At 42.4% G+C, this 20,197-nt stretch overlaps 1 protein-coding gene across 1 annotated transcript; it reads right to left on the bottom strand.

Annotated features, from left to right (window-relative positions):
- Positions 1–5,511: 5,511 nt before the first annotated feature.
- nkx2.9 (NK2 transcription factor related, locus 9 (Drosophila)) lies at positions 5,512–6,541 on the bottom strand. Its single transcript, XM_076749550.1, has 2 exons — positions 6,380–6,541; positions 5,512–6,080 (listed from the first exon to the last, which is right to left on the bottom strand). The coding sequence occupies exons 1-2, from the start codon at positions 6,522–6,524 to the stop codon at positions 5,512–5,514; spliced, it is 714 nt and encodes a 237-aa protein (XP_076605665.1). The 5' UTR covers positions 6,525–6,541.
- Positions 6,542–20,197: the final 13,656 nt, after the last annotated feature.

The following is a 20,197-nucleotide window of genomic DNA, read 5'->3' as shown; positions in this document are numbered from 1 at the left end:
AAGTCTGAGCCTGCAGGTTTTCTTCTACAGGAGTTAAAGAAACACAGCGTCTTCTGGTGGCAGACGCAATAATTTGTGGTGAATTTTATTCCACTGTGCTTCTAAACCGGCGTTCCCCGTTTCGAAAATTAAAGTGCACTAACTAACTAGTTGATTTTTTTTTTATTTTATGTATTTTTTTTCTCAGCTCAAATTAATGATGCACCGTCAGCAACAAGCTGTCAAAGCGAAGGCTCAGTGTGAGGCAGTGGGTAAAGTCCCATTAGTGCAGTATCATGCAGGTCACGGACGGTTTGTCACGGGGATCATCAGCCACACTTCTCTGTTTTACAGGTTTCTGGCTGCATATTTCACGGCCGCCTGCATATTAGCAGGATAATCTATGCACTGTTTGCAGAGCTGCAAGGAGGCGCACTGGTCCAATTTGAAGACCCGGCACAGCATTCACATCACAACAATCTATATCCCCTATCGCCTTACAATTACATTTAATTAGGCAATATTATCATATAGTTCAAGCCTAAATATTACATTGAAAATAAATTGTTTGGATGATAGCCGTGGTGCGATGCGCATAATTCACAGGCCATATAATCGCAGTCAATTAAAATTACAGCATGTTTCTGCATCCAAGGTAAATCTTGCTTATTCCTTCCTTAATTACGGAATTCCGCAAGACATTCTTAATCATCTAAATCAGTACCTTTTTACTGTTCTGGCACACGGCTATTATGGCCAATTAGCGGCAATTAGTCCAAATGTTCCGACTAATTCCTCAGAATAATGAGGACATTTTGAAGTGGCGGGTATGAGGCTACCGAGACTTTGTTATCGAGGCTTCAGGTTGTTGTTTATGAACTGATTAGTGCATGATATAATCCAGAGAGCAACTTCAGACGGGGAAAACGACTGTGTGCAACGAGAACTAAAATGGAAGTTACTTAGTGTTGTTATTTTTCCATGAAATAGCAATAATAGTTTCTGATAAAGATTTTTATGCAAATATTACAAACATACGATAGGAAGAGCTACAGGGAGGCTGCAGAGAGCAGAGCACAAAAATATCATGAAATGCTCCTCGATATGGGAATTAATATAAAAGAAAAATCTATTGAGAGCAAAAACGTCACTATAACCACTAATGAGCCACAAATGGATCTCAAAGGGTACCTGAGACACCCTCCACTGCACGAATCTCCAGAGAAATAAAAAAAATGCAGATAATGATGTTACATTTGTGCCATTTTGCATTGAAACATATATTGGAGGAGGTTTATGTCAATAACACCCAGCCTGCACGTCTGCAGCCTGAAGCAGACCCCGTCACACTTTGAGCCTCTTGCTCAGTCTCGGATCCCCTGAAGATTTTTCTTCCTCAAAACTTTTTCTAACTTTTCCCTGTTTTCTCCAACTGTCAGCTCTTGTTCCACCAGGAAATGAGCTGCAGAAAAAAAGACGGTGAGAAGGAGGTGAAAAAAGACAGAACGCCATCACACGTGAGACCTGAACTCTTTCTTTCTTAGTTTCTTTCTTTCTTTCTTTCTTTCTTTCTTTCTTTCTTTCTTTCCTTCTCTCTCTCTCTCTCTCTCTCTCTCTCTCTCTCTCTCGTTGAAGTGTGGATTACAGGGTTAGATTTTAGATTAATCAATAACAAAAACGTGTCAAGATTTGTGGCGCAGACGTTAAAAGAGAGAACAACATGACTCATTAGAGGGCAAGTGATTTTTTTTTGGCAACACAACCCCTGAGCAAACACTCACGCCTGACGTCACACCGAGCCGCCACACGTCACTACGGGCGGCCATCTTTCTGCAACCAATCAGCGGCAGCAGAGCGAGTGAGGCGTTTTCCCAGTGAAGCACGACCCCCAGCGGATCACCGGCTGTCTGCACCCATTAGGACTAAACACACCGTGTGGACGCGCTCAAGGCAGGAGGTGAGAATGATGCCGTGTGCTCGTGCGCCATCTAGTGACCAGTTGGATCATAAACACTAAAGACTTGCAGTCAAGTATTTTCTCAAGATGGGAAAGATGTGAGCGTGTCACGACAGTTAACAGCTTCAGTCTTCAGTCAGTGTGAAATAATCACAGTAATACACGTATTGCAGTACACTGCGTAAAACTGCAATACCTGTGTTATACTTACTAGTACTGCATTGGCTCTGCCTCCTGTTTACAACCTGTTTGCGTCTCAGTATGTATGTTAATTACTGCCTGTTTATCCATCACAGCATATACATTTCTATTGATACTGCCTGCAGCCTGTTCTCTTTACAGTGTACATTTACTGCATTACAATCTGTTTACAGTACACTTTATACATTTCACTACTCACCGGACTACCACAGTATTGTTGTGTTTTATTTTGTTCTATTTCTGACCAAATTTATAGAATAAAGGAGGATTACCAGCTGTTAATAAACAAACACATCTGACTCCAGCATGTAAGACATTGAATTTATGAATATACGGAAATGCCCAACACAAAAATCTCATCAGGAACTTTAAAAATTACAACTATTGAAATGCTTTGATGCTATTAGAGCCATTCATGGGTTTCCAAATTTAAACCCTATGTTAGCTACAACTAGCCATATGTTTGACCTTTGACCTTTGCAAGAACAGACACACAGAGACGCCATCTTCATTTACTTGCATCAGTTTGGTGCGTATGTTCAAAAATGTGCTTCTGATGCCCTCAAATATGTGATGTTTTGATGTTTCTGCTATTTAAGACAATGTATAACAGCTACTTTTCCTTCTTTTCCTGTAAGATCTATCACAACAAAACACTGCTCACAACGACAAACACGTGCAACCAGTGGCTACGTGGTGAAAGCAGAAAATGCTTCAGAGACACAACTCAACAACGTTGGGAAATGGTTCACTATGAAAACACAGTCACCTGCTCATAGTTTTCAGTTCTTAAGGGACTTGCTCTTTCAATTTCTGCTCTGTTTATCATATTGAAGGGTTGTGTAGAAATGCTGCTAACCAAAAACCTTTGTGTTCATCTTTATACAAACTGTCAAATCTGAAGTGGATTAACTCTGATTGCACAACTATACTGTGAACACCTTCAGTTTCACTGAGCTGCAGCTTGATCAACACCTTCCACTTTCTTTTTGTATTCTGAGTCTCTAAAGTCCTTCGTGTCCTCTCCTTTGCTGCAGTTCACTTTCACTGGATTGAGGCTGGCAGCACGTCGCCTAAGGCTCAAAGAGAGGCCGTAAATCCAACTTTAAAATGATACAGAGCTCACTCGTGTAGGCTTACTAGACTTAATAAAATGCATCTGTAGTCGTCAGTGTCGTACGTCGTATAACCAAGAAACCTACAAGCCAATACCAACAGCAAATACACCGACAACTGCAGGCTAAATACACTAACGCTACACGTCCGGGTCATCATCATCTTTTCTTGAAGTTGCAGTGATGCAGAATCTCACCAGAGGACAAAATGTTGAGTGAGTGGCCATTTTTTTCATATATCTATATATGATATTAATTTAATGAATTGATATTGATTAAGTTTTCAGACAGTCCTCCTGTTTGCAAAATGGCTGAAGATAAATTACAACAAATTCTGGTCAAGAAGATTTCAGAGGACAATATTTGGGAAAACCTGGCCAATAAGACCTAATGCGTATTAAATGTCAGTTGCAGCAACTTAACAAAACTCCTCCTGTGGCCTAGTTTATGTGAACCTTATAATTTTCCTGAAAGGGGCCCCTGGGGGCCGACCAGTGAGTAAAACTATAGGATGGGCTGGCTAATACAAACCCATCCTATTCAGACAATTCCTCCGACCAACTTAAAAAACCAATGGCAACCTCTAAAAGCCTGTCTTTGTCACCCTTAAACCCCAAGATGCTCTAAAACACCATTGTGCAGTTAAACCTCATAAATTTGTCGCAGGGGCTGATTAAACATCACGGGAATTGAAACACTAAAGATTTTGTCTCGGTCCCTTTTGGACGAGGGACAATGGTCCATTCACAGGGAGACACGCAGACAAAAAGAGTGTTTAAGGGGAGATGCAGCGAGCTGAGGGGTTCGGCCAGTCCCCTCCATATGTGATACAAGGTGGCCCCAGTGAGGGGGACAAAGGGCCAGGTGACAGGGACGATGGGCTGCAGGGTCACAGGATGAGCAAACAACATTATAGGGGGCGTGAAAGCAGAAGACCCCCCTCGTCACTGATGAAATACTGACATGATTTTGAACACCGACCCATATTTTTCTTGATATTTGAACGAGGACGTGATCATCAGCGCCAGCTTTCCTCTAAATCCACGCTCACTGGAAGTGATTTCACTGCTGAGGACAGTTTTTGACACCTGCCTGAGAGCACAAACAACTTCAAAACTAAATCTGCTGATTCTTGCAATAAAAAGCCCCTGAAAACATCACCAAAAACTCCTCTTTTTCTTGCACATTTCTGCCTATAAAAAGCAGTTTGCTCCTTAACGTCACCTGTTCAGCTGGTAAAATATTTAGCTTGACCAAAGTTGATCGTGCTGCCTTCATTCAGCCTGTTGCAGCCTCAAAAACCTTCAAACCTACAGTACACAAACCAAGATTTCCACATAAAGCCTGAGTGTAATGGCCGTGTTTATCCCTCTTTCCTCAGAATAACAAAAGTTAATTGTATAAGTGAAAAGCAGCCCATGGGCCCAGGGTGCTATAGTGAGAGAGGCTGTAATGTTTACTGGGTATTCTTATGCTTAACCAAGTCCAGTCCTTTTAGGAGCGATGTTTGCTCAGCTTCTGGGTGCATAATTAGTTTTTTAACATTATAAAAGCCTCCGGGCCCCTGTCATGACCTGCTACATATTTTAGATTTCACAAATTAAATATATTAGACTACATATATTAGGATTTTAAAACCACTGAACAGACTTAAAGCCTGAATTGAACACATTAAGGAAAGACTGGAATTGATTTTTAAAAGGTTTGTCTGTGCATTTGTTTCAGAGATGGTTGCAAATTTGACACTTTTTTTGCAGCGAAACTTGAAAAGGAAAGCACATTACACAGAAAAATGTATCATAGAAAATATGAGGAACTTTTTATTAATAATTTGTTCACAAAAAGAAACAGTTTAAACAGTTAAAACCTTTAAGGAAAGTCTCCTTAAAGACAAAAAATATTTTGTCCTTCAAACGTTCAGGCTAATAGTAGCTTTGCTGCTACCTCTGCTACCTAAAGCCTACCGCACGTTATTTGTCTTCAACAAAAGTTATTTATACAAACATTAAACAGCTTCACATACAAATACATCATCTCAGCGGATAATTAAAAATCTACAGGCTGCATCATTAAGCCCATGCACGAGAAAATATTATCAGCATTTTAAAAATAGTCACAAACACACACAAAAACAAAATGTGCAAAATATCCTTCGATCTATAGTGAAAATCTAAATGTTTAAGTTGCTCGAAAATTTCCAGAACATTCAGAAAACATTTGATGCTATTCTAAATGAGTTTGTGCATTGAAATGAGGCCTTCACTTGAAAGAATTGAAGGGGACCGAGTCGCTCCAAAAGTCTCTCCAGGCGAATCTGGAGGCCGCCGCGGTGGGAAAGTGCTGGTGGTACCTTGGAGGAAGAGCGACGGTGGACGGATGCTGAAGAGACGGGTAGGCTAAGGGGAAAGGCATCGCTGGAGAAGGAGGCAAACAGCCAGCTTTCTCCGTGTCAAGTAAGCAGGTGTGAAAAGGTTTCCCATCCCGGACCAGGATCGGAACAACGACCCGGCGCAGCACGGGAGGCTGCGGTATCTCCACGTCCTGCAGCCCTCCTTCTGCCCGGCCTCTCTTCATCTTGTAGCGGTGGTTCTGGAACCAGATCTTCACCTGGGTCGGGGTCAGGCTGAGGAGCCGGGCCAGCTGCTCCCTCTCAGGGCCGGACAGGTAGCGCTGCTGACGGAAGCGCCTCTCCAGCTCCAGAGTCTGGGCCTTGGAGAACAGGACCCGGCGCTTCTTGCTCTTCTTGCTCTTGTCGGGCTCCGAGTCCAGGGACGAGTCATCCGGTTTGGTGGAGTCGGGGGAGGCCTCGAGGCTACCTTCATCCGACGCTGCAGAAATAAATGAAGCAGGTTACTCCAAACTCTTATAGAAATAATGTGGTATTTAATTTGTTTAGCCTCTCCTCATCCATCCATCCATCGATTCATCCCTGATCATTTCAAAATAAAGCTGCTGAAATAAAAATGTCAATACTTTATAAGGAGAGCGCATAGTTTTCTAATGTCCAACTATCTAGATAAAGGTTCCTTATAAATTCTAAATAAAGCTACAGGCTGTTAGAAAAAAAATGCAATATTTGGTAGAGCGAAGTGATATTTCAATTAATCAATCATCGACATGAACTCACATATACAGGGGCTCCGGTCGCAGTCCATCCAGGAGGTGTACGGCGAGCTGGAGGAGCAGGAGGAGTAAACCGCCGCATCCGCATCCTGCTCAGGCAAATCCAAGATGCTCCTGACGGAAAAACTGAACTTGGTCGGGCCAGCCATCGCGTCCTGTGCGTGAAATCCGGCTTTGATGTGCGTAAAAAAAACCGAAGGAGGCAAGCCCTCACGGTAAGTCTGTCCACTGAGGAGGGAGAACGCAGCGGATCCTTTCCTCTTTACGCGCTGTCCAAACACCAGCTCGAAACCGATGTGCGCCACTGGGCTCAGTGTTTACACAAACAGCACTCCAGAGGCTGCAAACACAAGGCTGCTCCTCTTATAAAGCCTTCTCCTCCTCCTCCTCCTCCGCTGAGTACCTGAATAGCTGGAGTGCTGTCACCCAATGCTGGAAGGTGCGGAATAAGAAAAAAGCCTCAACAATGAGCGAAGGAAACACTCGTCATCATTACAGATTCGTCCCGTATAGTCAAACGGGGGAACAGATAATGGTAATTGTTGGAGCTGAATCACGTCTTGGGTGGCAACTGACAACAGAGCCCGTCCCATCATCAAACCCTCCTCCTCCTCCCTCCTCCCTCCTCCCTCCTCTCGTCCAAACAACGTGTCCAACATTTACATACAAAGTGAGCAATTAGCGCGATGCTGCAAGTTGGTTTAACTAATACGCCCATTAGAGGCGCATTAATTGCCGGCGTGAGAAGTTTTGACGTTTATGGCTGGAGGAAGACTCCCAAACATGCATTTCCCCCCCGCGGAACTTCCCTTTGACATATTTAGAGAATGCGCAACAGGAAAATCTTTCTTTTAAAACTTCCTGGATGATTTATGATGATATTTAAGCTCCCGAACGATTTGAAAAATGGTAGAATTTTACTTTTTTCCCCCAATGAATTGTTTCTAACTCACAAAAATGTTGTTATAAGCAAATATAAGCGTTTATTAATGCATTTGTCAACAAGCACATCTCCTCCTGTGGGCGCCAATAAATTTGGGCTGGTGTATAATTAATAAATCAATAAATAAAAAACACAACATATGACATTATAGTAAAACACAGCTGCAATAATCTAAACATGTGTTCAAAGGAGCAGTTATAACTGTAGCTCTGTAGTGACAGTCTGTAATGTTTATGTACTGTTTATACATGTTAAATAAGGGGGTTAAAGTAAAATGTTAATAATAATTGTATTGCAGAGACAAACTAACAGCAAAATAAAGACTTTTTATGCCTGAACTTAAACCTCCAACACGCCTCATTCAGCCTCTGACAAATTGAAGCAGTGACTGATGACAGCTGACAAGATTTTATTAATTGGTAATCAAGATAAATGATTGTGTGTCATAATGCTTCACGCACGGAACTTAGCGGGACTTCCACTGCGTTATTTCTCTTTCCTTCTGTCGCTTTAATTTAACATTAAAAGGTGTGAAAGTTTGGCATCTTTGTGTCAAAGTGGTCCGATCACTCTCTACCCGAGCTGACGTCTGCAGGCTGACATCGTGGCTCTTTTTGTCTCTCCACACATATAAAACGCATTAAATGCAAAGCGTGAATCTAGCCTCATGTGGGAGCTTTCCCCCCCTCGTATTTGATATTGATATCGGCCCTCATCCACTTCAGCGAGGTGCATGAGGCCGGGGAGGAGAGTGGTGGTGGTGGACATGCCTCCCCAGTCGTCCTGGGTGGTCGGACGAGAGGGAACACAAATACATGCCAACCAGAGGAGGGGAACAAAAGGGGAAAATGTAGCCCCGCGTCCGAGACCCGTTGGAAGCATTTGTTCCAGTCAAGATTTTGCATTTGTTCAGTCCCGCAATAATGCCTGATTGACGCCCCGGCACAATGTCCTTTAACTTTGCAGGATAAATCCGAGCTTGTTCCGTGTTGTCATGGTTTTGAATGGAGCTGAATAGGATCTGGGACACTATCTACTGCTCTACGTCTGCTGCCGCCAAGTCTATAGTCCGGAGCAATATTACATGTGTGATTCAGGACGTATTAAATTCCTTTTACATTTTCAAAGTTCAGCAAAGTCGGTGACCTGCACTGTGAGAGCAAAATGCTCCGAAAATCAGCCTTTATCGCTCAGTTTCTTCCTTTACGCGCGTTACGCACGAACGTTTCCTTGGAAAACAAACACTGCTAAGCAACTTTTAAGATGAAATTCGCTTTCACCAAAAACTGAGAGGCCTGACTTCCCCTTCAAGCATCATTTGTGTGTGCAGAAGAGCCTTCCAGCGGTTGACAAACACCAGCGGATTACAGTACCGCAGGTTTGCTGGAGTGGATAGTTTACAGAGGGCACTCGATTGGAGAGCAAAAACACGCAAAGGCAAAGAAAAGTCATGTCCAAAGAGCGGGAATTTTCTCTGTCCACAATGACCCAGCAGCCACTTAATCTATTTAACACCCGCAGGCTTCAGCCAGAGAGGGTCCTCTGCAGCTCCCAAGAGCTCTCCACTGCCAAATATTTACTCTGTTGTTCAGCTCTCCATTCCCAATCCCTTCCGCAGCTCAGCCAAATGGAGATTTTTCTCACATGGTTCTGGATTCAGCAGCTGAACTGACAGATTTAACATCTCAGCCCCGAGCGACAAAGAAACCTCAATGAACATTTTGCAGTGGGATCAACCACAAGCCTGATCTGACACTGAACCACATGAGGTGATTTTAGTTATCAAAGCCCTCCTCCACTCCAAAGTATTTTCTTATTGGATGTTTGAGCTTCACTGCATGTGATAAGTGTGGCACTAGAAGGCTGTTTTCCCATTCATCTGCTGATCAGGGCAAAGTCTCTGTGCTGACCTTAAAACTCACTTAAAGCATTCACATAACAGCATTAACTTTCATCAAACCCACTGTGCTCCAACAAGTGTCTGGCAAAACTGAGAAGAAGAGGAAACTTGAAACCTGAGAAACACTGAGAAAACTGTTTCACTGATGTCTAGAAGTTAAACTTGAAAGGAAAAAATATTTGCACATTCACAGTTTTGTGCACAGATTCTGAATTTTTCAATGTCATTTTAAGAATTTGAATGTAATCACACTTGTGTAAAAACAGGCACAAGTCAAAGCAGTGTTTTATATTGTCAAACATTTCAGGAGGGTCTTCAACAATAAAGACACTTCTGAACGTCTCTCACTGACAGTGTCTACTGGACGCTCATTTAAATTGAATGGAGACTGTGCATTGGTGCTTTTGCTTCTAAAATGTTCTCTAGACCAACTTCTACCCTCTTGCTTTCCTAACATTGTTTTGCACTGAATACTTTGTAATAATATAAATTTTTATTTGCATAGCGAGGAGCACAACGTTCTCTCCAGCGCAGGAAAACAGCAATCACACATATAAAACCAGCATCATAAAAAGAAGGTTACATATAAACCCCGACCAGACGCTGACAAACAGTCAACAGGAGTACCATAAACAAACGTTAAATATGGTGGTAATGTGACGGAGCTGAATTATGGGAACAAATCAGACTATAAAAGAGTGTTTTAAGGCAGGATTTAAAAGTTGTGTCTGCTCCGAAGCTGAAGCTCCAAGCCTGGACGCTGCAGCAGCTAAACCCAGCAGGCTGCAGAGGAATTTTGGGCCAGTAAGGAGTTAAAAGTTCTCTGATGCCTCGCCATGTAAATCCCAGAGAGTAATGGACGTCAAAATGGATTCGAGGCACTGGTAACCAGTGCAAAGAAGCTCAAACTGAGGTGATATGAGGAGCATGAGGATCGAGCTTCAGGGGTTTGGTGAGATCATTTCTTTGTAACTTCACGCCAACGGATTTTTTCATGTCCAAACTTCAACATATGATAGCTGCCTCAAGTGATGTCACTCAAGGCAGACCTCATGCAGCTCCCTCTGGAGCCACCAAAGGCTCTTTACAGCTTTTTTTTCACATGGGCAGCAGTACTACACAACACCTGTAGACAGACCAGTGGTGGAAGAAGTACTCACATCTTTCACTGAGGTATAAGTAGCAACACTACAAGGGAAAAGTACTTTGTCCTGCATTCAAAATTTTACTTAAGTACAAAAGAATTAGAATCCAAATATACTTTAAGTACCAAACGTAAATGCACTCATTATGCAGAATTGGCCATTTAAGAATATTTATATTATATTATTGGTGAATTATTGGTGGGTTAATGTTGCAGCTCATAACAGTGATGCTAATTAAGTGAGTGAATGTTCTTAGTTACTTTTCCACTACTGAGACAGATGTGTTTAAATCAGCACCTTAAACATTAGTAAATAAAGCGTCATGACAGTCCAGCGTGAAGATAAAAAAGTGTGAATATCTTCGACTACATCACTTCCGTTCTGCGTCACTGTCCTTAAACCAAACACACAGCAGCTCTGAACGCTGTGTGGTGGCTCAGATTGTGAGCCTGCCGTTTATGAGTCAGACAAAGATGAAGTCCAGGATATTTATCTGATCCCAGTCACCTAAACACCCACAATGACCCCTCTGTGGCTCCTCGCTGCAGCCTGATGCTCCAGCAGCTGCACCTGCCGCTGCTGTCCTCTCCCTCTCCCCGTCCTGTAAATACCATTAGCATTTTGGAGAGGGGCTGCGGGGGATAATTACTTGGCAGCCACATCGCTCTCTCTGCAGTAAACTGGAGTCTGGTGAGGCTGCTTGATCATGTAGCAGCTGTGTGTGTGTGTGTGTGTGTGTGTGTGTGTGTGTGCTGCTTAGTGAAAGTGTGATCAAAAAAAAAGTCAGGTTTGTTTATGAGGTGCTTTATGACACAAAACTGGTGTTTACCGACTGGATTTTCATGAGAAAAGTGACATTGTAGACATAAAGTGGGTTTAGAGGGACAAACTAAGAGCAAAGACACTTAAAACAACACATCACACAGTGGGAAAAGATGACAAATCTTATTTATATAGGGTTAATTTGACATTTTGGTAGATCTGCACAGATTTAGGGAATTTGTATTTCAAACCCTGATCTTCTATTTTTCTATTAAATTAAATTTTAAAATTTCTGTTTAGAGAGAAAAACTAACAAACATAAATGACATGATTTGTTCTGTGCATGTCACATGATGAATTATGGATATACTCAGAAGCAGCATGAAAGTGTACTTAAAGTACCAGAAGTAAAAGTACTCATTATGCAGGAGTTTGTTGTATTATTGGATTACGATTATTGATGTATTCAAGCTGCTAACGGTGGAGCTAATTCTAACTGCTTTACATACTCTATCTGTTAGGGTAGCCTGTGAATCCTCCTCCGGTTGATCAATAAAGTTTTATTTTAATCTATGATATGACATCATCACTTATTTGTTGGTTATATTTTGTATTATTACTGTGAAAGTGCAAAGTTGTCAGATCACTGTGGTGCAGTAAAAAGTGCAATATTTGCCTCTGAAATGTGGTGGAGTGGAAGTATAAAGTAGCAGAAAATATAAATACTCAAGTGAAGTACAAGTACCACACAACACACGCACCAGTTAACAAAAAAATGATGAAATATTACTCACCTTTGAGCTGAGCTGTTTCCACACCTGCCATCATCGGCCAATCAGCAGGTTGATATCTTCAGACACACCTGTGCAGAAAGCAACAAGGCTTTAGAGAATATTTTCATCTTTGCATTATTTTCTGTTTAACACTGACAGAAGAAAAGTCATGCAAATATATAAATGCACTGTTTATTATACACGATGTTCCAGCTGACATGAAGTCTCACTGCACTCTGTCCTCTGTCTATAAAACCGACAGGGTGCTGCTGAAGTAAAGAAATGTGGGTTCACTTACATCTGAAAGAGGCTCTGTAGAGGATCTGCAGCCGAACCTCAGATGATGGTCAGTAGGTTTCACCTAGTCTTACTTCTCACACCCTCCAGGCTTCATGACATGAGGTTCAGTGCTGATAAGACGGCTGGTTCAGCTGTTTCAAACTGAGCTGCGCTGTGGAAGCAGAGGGTGCAGCTATCAGTCAGTCACCACAGTGCTGCCGGTCTCTGGACGATCCTGAAACAACAAATAAACGCTTTGTTTTTCACTTCCTGAACATGAAACCTCTAACCTCTGAGCTCCAACGGCAGCTGAAGCCTCTGACTTGTTGGACATGTGTGACGCTTGGCTGCCCTCTGCAGGACACGCTAATGAAAAACTGACTCCTCAAGTCCCTCCAGACAACCACAAGCTGAGAGAGGAGCTCTGTTCAGATCCTTTACTCAAATGCTAAAGAGCAATGTGGTCACAGCCAGTGGTGCAGGAAGTATTCAGATCCTTTACCTCAGTAAAAGTACTAAAAGTACACTGTAAAAATACTCCTTTACTGCTAAAAGTCCTGCATTCATTTTAGTTAAGTATGTGAGTATAATGAGGAAAATGTACTTAAAGTATTGAAAGTACTCATCATGCAGATGCGTTGATTTAAAAGCAGGATTTTACTGTTGTAGTTGTTTTAATTGGATATGATTTTATTCAGGACTGAAACTGATTATTTTCAAGTACAAGTACCTTAAGTTTGCACTAAAGCACAGTACCTGAGTGTGTGTACTTAGTTACATTCCATCCACCATCCAGACGTGTGTGTGAACATACAAAGGTGTCCAATATTTGATCAATCAGTCATTAATCTGATGATCAGCACGACCTTTGATTTCAAGGTGCCTCACAAGTGAACAGCGGTGGAAGAAGTATTGAGACGATTTACTTTAGTAAAAGTACTAATACTTAACTGTGAAAATAGATCACTCTGCACAAAGAAGAAAGAAGTCCTGCATTCAAAACCGTACATCAGTAAAAGTATGTATTAGCTGTCCTGTGAGAACCACGTATCTCTAAAAAGTTTGATGAGCATCTGTAATCTGAAAAGTAACTAGTTACTAAAGCTCCCAGATAAACTACAACATTTGCCTTTAAGATGTACAGTACAAGTGTAAAGTTACATAAAGTGTGGTGAACAAGTACCTCGAATTTGTACTTGAGTTAATATCCCGAGTTACATTCCTCTGAATCTTCCTGGAAAACCAGTTTTTCAACGACGTCCGGCGGTGTAGTCCTCTGTGTCCACCAGATGGCGCCACCGCATTTTGGAATAAACAGGCTGCGTGTTCACTGAGCAGCATCAGTGACCCTCTGAACACAGTCTGAACAGCAAAGACAAGCAGAAAGTGAAGTGAGTTACTTCAACACTTCGTCTCACTGGCAGATTTGTACCAAATGTCTGATTTTAGAGTCACCTGCTGCTCAACAAACTCTGGACGTTCCTGAACCGGAACTATCAGCGCGTCATGCGTGCGGTAAAATCAGCTCACCTCACTTTACCTGATCGTCCTGCCAAAGCGAGCTGCTTCAGATTCCACCAACCTGAAACTCGTCATTGCCGTTTGCAGTGAAACGCATCTCACGCCATTTGCATGCCGGGAGTGTCCGCGCGCTGCACGGAGGCCTCGGCGCAGCTTTCATCCCCTGATCTTCCTCATTGAGCAGGAACAGTGGTATCACGTGCAGCTGAACTGCAGCTCACCCGCTACTGAGGAGGAGAAAAAGAGTTATTCTGATTTCTATCATTCCAAATTTTATTGGTTTATTTTCCTGGCAGGCTCCACGCGGGCTAATTAAATAACACAAATATCAGAGGACTGGTGCTTTGTCACAGCTCTGCCTGACATGATCCATCTGACTCTGCTCGACCTCTGTTTGTTTATGAGGATATTGAACACTCGGTCCACTCAGTAATCCAATAACACTAAAAAAAAAAAAAAAAAACACAAAAAACTGACACTCGCGTGCCCAAAGCTGACTAATTGCAGGAATGTTTCTGCGCTTATGCGGAGCTCTTAATGAACGAGGAAATTTAATATAAATCCAATCCAGGTATGACTCAACGATTCCTCGGGTCTAGCATGTGCGGTGTGGTCTGCATCAACACCCCATTTGCACTTTTCTGCACAAAGGAAACGCCGCGTAAAAGCGCACTAAAGGTACAGCTCTCCATTTTTTCTCCCCCCAGTGTCCTTGGTTCGGGACAAAGAGCGCTCCAAATTAGGGCGGAATGAAATATTTAATACTAATGGATGCCAGGTGCCAGACGAACAGATGTCAAAGTGATGTATGCTTAAAAGTGTCGTAAATATTGTTTCTTTTTGTCCCTCTCTGCTGAAACCCGGGCCTGGCCTCTGAAACACGACTACATACGTCGTTAACCCGCGTTCGTCCTCATTAAGGCCGCACTAAAGTTACCGGGCCACTCGGGCCGGGAGAAGTGCTAACCTGCAGAAAGACTTTTAATGGTGTCACCGCCGTTTGGGCCGCAAAGGTTAGAGTCATCAGCGCGGGTTATTTTAAAGGCGCCCGAGTGGTGGCTTTTCCCTGAAAAGCAGCAGCGGCCGGCGCGCATTAAAGCTCCATATAGTCTTATCTTATTTGTATCAAGCAGCTGGAGGCGACACCAGCGTCCTCTGCGCCTGGATAACCCGGATCAGTGCGCACGAGTCTGGGTGACAAACTGCTGGGGCCTGAGACACACACACACACACACACACACACACACACACACACACACACACACACACACACACACACACACACACAGGCCATAACTCTCCGCACGTGTGTATCTCGTTGCAGATGTCAGTCAGTTTGGGGACAGTTAGTATGAGATGACAGACCTCCAACCCCTCCGTGAAACAAGAAATCACCGCGCGTCCCCGTAATGACCTATTAGTGGTGACTTGGATTTCCCACAGGATCTTACTGGGAACAGAAAACCGGCAACTGGGAGTTTTTTTCCCCCCCTCCGCTCTGCAGGTTTCTCCACGGATAATCTGAGCAGCACAGCGGCTCCGCAGATTAGTGGCGCAGATAAGAGGATGTGTCCTGCGCCTTTTTTTCTTTTCTGGACTCGGTTTTTTTTTTTTTTTTTTTTGGAACCAGTTGCCGGATAACAACCAGCGCGTCTCCAGTCAGCAGAAGAAAAAGCTGTTTTGGTTTTTTTTTTGAGTGTTGCAGCTCAGGCCCACTGACACAAAGCCACGTGTGCTGTCAGATCCACCCGCGTTAAATGTTTTGCAACCTGATTATGATAAAAATATAATAGAGAAAATAGAGCTCGTGCACGATAAGGATGGGAGATAATAATAAGAATAATAATAATTTTGGTAATAGTCTTTTGTGATATGAGATGTGACTCTTACAGGCGTTACATTCAAACAGAACTATTATTTTTTCCAGCTGAGTTGTTGTAACAGTTCATCGAAAATGTTATTTTCCACAAAGTTACACCTGATTAACATTTTTTTAGTGAAAGTCCAAAACCGTGACTGAACAGCTGAGCAACATTTTTAACCTTTAATTTTTGGTTTATGTCGTTTACTAAATTTTAACTTATGAAATAACATTGAAGGATTATTTAAGACTCCTGTGTTTCACGCGTTAAGCCTGTCGGATTCATTGATTTCATTGATTTGTTTCCAAGTTTTTCGGTTTATTTCTTTGTCTTTCAGACTTCCGGTCAACCTGTTGCAGCTCTGGAAGATGAAGAAGAGAATTTGATTACTTGAGAAATTAAAGAGCTCAGATTACTTTAAAAATAACTAACGGGAGGATAATATTTGTGAGCTGCTTCTGAATAATCGGATCAGGCGCATTAGACTGATGAAGCATCAGGATGACTGATGGAGGAAGCATCACTACCACCACCATCATCACCATCATCATCATCTGACACGGAGAAATAAACGCTTTTGACAGTCACGATAAATCCAAAATTATTTTCACACTCTAAACTTTTGATTCTGACTCGATCATTTCAGCGTGAAATTATTTTTGGCTCCTCAGCAGGATGAAACGGATGAGATGTCGCGTTTTTTTTAGCGTTAAATCGGCGACCGATGGCGCAGAAATGATCTCACTCTCACTGTTAAATGAAGAATAAACGACGATTGTGCGACACGTTTTAGTTTAAATGACGCGGTAAAATACGCAAGAAGACGTTCTTGCAGAAGAAACAAGCTGTTAATTAACGTTTGATTACTTCTGAGGACTTTTTATACAGAAATGTGGATCCGTTGTAAGAAGAAAAAAAATTTAAAGGGCAAATACAAACAGTCTTTAAACTTTTTCGATCAGATTGAATCGAAATCCTGAACCAAGCCGCCTGTTTGTACCTGGAGTGAAACTTTCAGGGCAGGTATTTCTCAGATGAGGAGCTGCGTCTCTCTCACTGTGGTGACAACAGCCGAGGAGGGGAAAAAAGGCGCATCATGTCTTCACTTGTTGAAAATTAAAAACAAAAGGTGGTTTAGTTACTTTGCTCACACGAAGGAGATAGCTGAGGTGGGAGTGGCTGTCATAACAGTTTAGAGCTGTAACTCTATGAAGATGTCAACAACCTCGGCTGGCAAAGCAGTTTTTCTCTCCTCTGTTCAAATATTTGCGGCGCAGGAAAGAAAAGCTGGAGCTGCTGTGTGATTTATGCCTGTGGATATCTGACGTGTGGCGAGATGAGAAGTTTCTCTAAAACAGATTCTTTATTTTGGAGAATCCTTGAGAGGGGCTGAAGGTGTGTGTGTGTGTGTGTGTGTGTGTGTGTGTGTGTGTGTGTGTGTGTGTGTGTGTGTGTGTGTGTGTGTGTGTGAATGAAGTGGGTCATCCAGCCGCTGATGGTGAAGAGAAATGAGGAGAAAAATGTTTTTACTCCCTGTTTACATGTTAATAATGTGCAGCTCACCTGCAAAAGACCGTCAGCCTGAAATATCGATGAGTCGATTTTTCTGCACGTCATCCTGCTGGTTTCTCCTCAGATCCTTTCATTTGGCACCAAATGACAGAAAGAAGCAGCAGAAAAAGATCTCTGACCCACACGCTTCTTCCAGCATCTTGAGTCAATAAGGAACCTGCTCGGCCCGTGAAATCAATTATGACCAAAGCAAACACTTTGACATGAAAGAAAGCTGTGATGTAAACAGGTACGAGATTAGCCAGAAAAACAACTGAGCTGCTTCTACAGGAGGTGAACACAAGAGCAAACCTGGAAACCAAAGAGACAAATCAACCAATTATTTTAAATAATTAAAATACGTATTTTTAAAACATGTCATCTTTGCTTCAAACATATCTCGCATCTCCAAGAGATTAATTACAGAAATTCAGATGATATTTTTAAAACGCAATCGGCCTTTTGAAATGGAAATAAATGTATTTTAGAGAGAAAAACATGGTGTAATGTAGAAGTTGCCCCGCAGAGGCTGCAGGTCACTTGTCTGCAAACAAGCTGGAGGGATTAGAATATGGTATTATTCACAAAATGTCACTCAAGCATTACATTTATACATTATGGAGGCACTTTGCGTGCCGTAAACTCTGCTTTGTAAAGTTTTGCACATAAACCATAAAAGGCACCGGACACACAGCAGGGATGTTCACCCAAAAACACTCAGCGACACGCCTGCTGCATGTCAAGAAAACACATTATAGATCCTGCAGGACTTCGCCAAAAACTCACTTCTACTGACAAAAGCATAATTTGGTTTCATTATATTTTTGGTGCCTTCATCTGGAAACCTCTGCTAATCATTATTGTGCACAGAAACAAGCGTGAGATGAGGGAACGCGCCGGTCTGTCTCCTGCTGAGAGCGACCGTCGGAGCTTTGAGTGCATCCTCACACAATTTGTCTGACAAGTGATGCGTTGCCTTCACGGCCAGTTTGAACAATTCAGCTCGACGTGGACGAGTTTGGGCTTGAGAGCTGCCACGTAGAGCCTGGAAATCCCAATTAACTGCCGTGGATACGCGCTTTAAATGTTGACGCACAATAATAATAATAATAATAGATGAGTGCAATAATCACATCCTTTGTTTGACTCCATGGGAAGTTCAAATAATTCTTTCAACAATCTGCAATTATTTTTTCGACCTGTAATTTCCTGTTGATATTTTCCAGTTGTTGTGATGTCATTATTCAGATAAACACGTGCGTCGTTAAAACCAGTGATGTGGCTCTCGGGTCCTCAGGTGGACATCCATCATATCACAGAAAAAAAAAGGTGGTCCGCCTCAGTGTAAAAACGCTGCCGGTGGAGCAGCTCCGAGGAGACCTTTGATCCCTCACTGCTGACCTTTTGTTATTTCAGCCACCGGAGGAACCTCAGTGGAAACAAGCGGAGCACGTTTCCACACGGTCAACATTATCCTTGACGCGTTAGAGGCCTGAGCTGAGCAGGGTGGGCAGGTGGGGGCGTGAGGTGACAAATTAGAAATACAAAAAAATAAAAATAATAAAAAAATAAATGAAGAAAAAATTAAGACCCTCAGTCGGTCGTCTTTTGGTAAATAACCCTTCATGTAAACAAAAATACCTCTAGAAAAGCGCTAATTTACGCCTCCTTAAAAGGCCCGTTTAAGGGACTTGTAGCGTCACTGCGCACGTTGTGAAATGTGTAATTTCAGAGATTTGTGCCCTCCTGAAAAGGTGGGAAAATTAAACAAAAAACCACACAGGTATTGCGCGTTTCCTCTCCAGTATCCAGCCCACAGAGCTGTGCGTGCTGAGACAAATGCTGAGCAACACTTTGTGTACATTTTGGCCCCTTACAGACGCTTCGGTGTTTAATGTAAGCAGAGCTTTTCAACAATATTCCTAATTGCGCGGCTGTAGAGGAGCGCCGTTTGATGTCCCCAAGCACGTTGATCCCCTTCAGGTTGTGCAGAGATGAAGGTCAGCCGTGCGCCGTGGCCTTTTTTAAAATATGACACGAGAAAACCCAAAGCATGTGTCAAAATGGGCAGAGAGCGAAGGCGCAAAGTTATGGCGTGTGTTTGTTTCTCGTGTCGGGGAGCAGCAAATCTTTCTTATGGCCTGCAAGTGGGGTTTCTGTGCATGTATGCAGAGGTAGTAAAGCTAGAAATAATCCCTTTATAGATAGAAGTCTGCAAGCGTTGAGTCTGAGCGGTAATTATGTAAAGGTTAAGACATAAAAGGGGAATTTCTTTATCATTTAAGAGCCCTGAATGCGTCAAAGCTTGCTGTGCAAAACTGGCAAAAAAAAAAAAAAAAAAAAAAAGGAGCAACATTTGGCCTCTCCGGTGCAAAGCTTAATGCAAATCAAACTCACTTACAGTTTGAAATGGACAAGTGAATATTATTGAGTTAAAACGACACCTCAAAGTGTAATGTTCGTTTAATACACACACGTCCAAATAAATCACATAAAATTTAATTCAGAACTGGCACCAGAGATAAATCTGGCGCAGGTTTATTTTCAAGCTGCATGACCGGACAGATTCTTTCCAAAGGTTAAACATGGGCGCCTCATTTTCAGCAAAACATCCCCGCGAAGGAATTGTTTTTGGCGTGTTTTACAAAGTGGAGCAGTCGATGCTTGATGCGTAAAGGAGAGCAAAAAAGAAGAAGAAGAAGGAAAAAAAAAAACAAAAAAACATGGGCGACAAACGAGGAAAAAGTGTGATAATGCGCAAACGCGCTGAGAGACATCACCCAGCCAGGTACATTACTCAAAACCAATCATTCATTTCCTCCCATTTCCTTAATGATGCCATTTGAAAGGCTGCGATGGAGGCTGGTGTGGTGGAGCGTAAAGACACCCAAACTCAGCTCCTCCACCTTTCTGTTAATCAACAGAACATGAGCTGTGCTTTAGTTTGAAAGGTGTTATCTTTGTTCTAAAAATAGACCTGAAATATTAAGTGAATTAGACTTCACACTGGAGTTTTAATTGCACAAGTGTGTGTTTTCATGAAAAGAAATAGATTTTTCAGGTGATGCTTCTTGTGATGGTCACCC

Source organism: Chaetodon auriga, chromosome 14, assembly GCF_051107435.1.
Source record: "Chaetodon auriga isolate fChaAug3 chromosome 14, fChaAug3.hap1, whole genome shotgun sequence".
Lineage (NCBI taxonomy): Eukaryota > Metazoa > Chordata > Actinopteri > Chaetodontiformes > Chaetodontidae > Chaetodon > Chaetodon auriga.
Note: the sequence above shows the minus strand (reverse complement) of the source record. Positions and strands in the feature narration are given on the sequence as shown.

Excerpts from the sequence above, each read along its gene's own strand:
- nkx2.9 (XM_076749550.1), bottom strand. The coding sequence starts at position 6,524 with ATGGCTGGCCCGACCAAGTTCAGTTTTTCCGTCAGGAGCATCTTGGAT. Across the intron at positions 6,081-6,379 it reads CGACCGGAGCCCCTGTATAT|CGTCGGATGAAGGTAGCCTC; the intron begins GTGAGTTCATGT and ends TTATTTCTGCAG.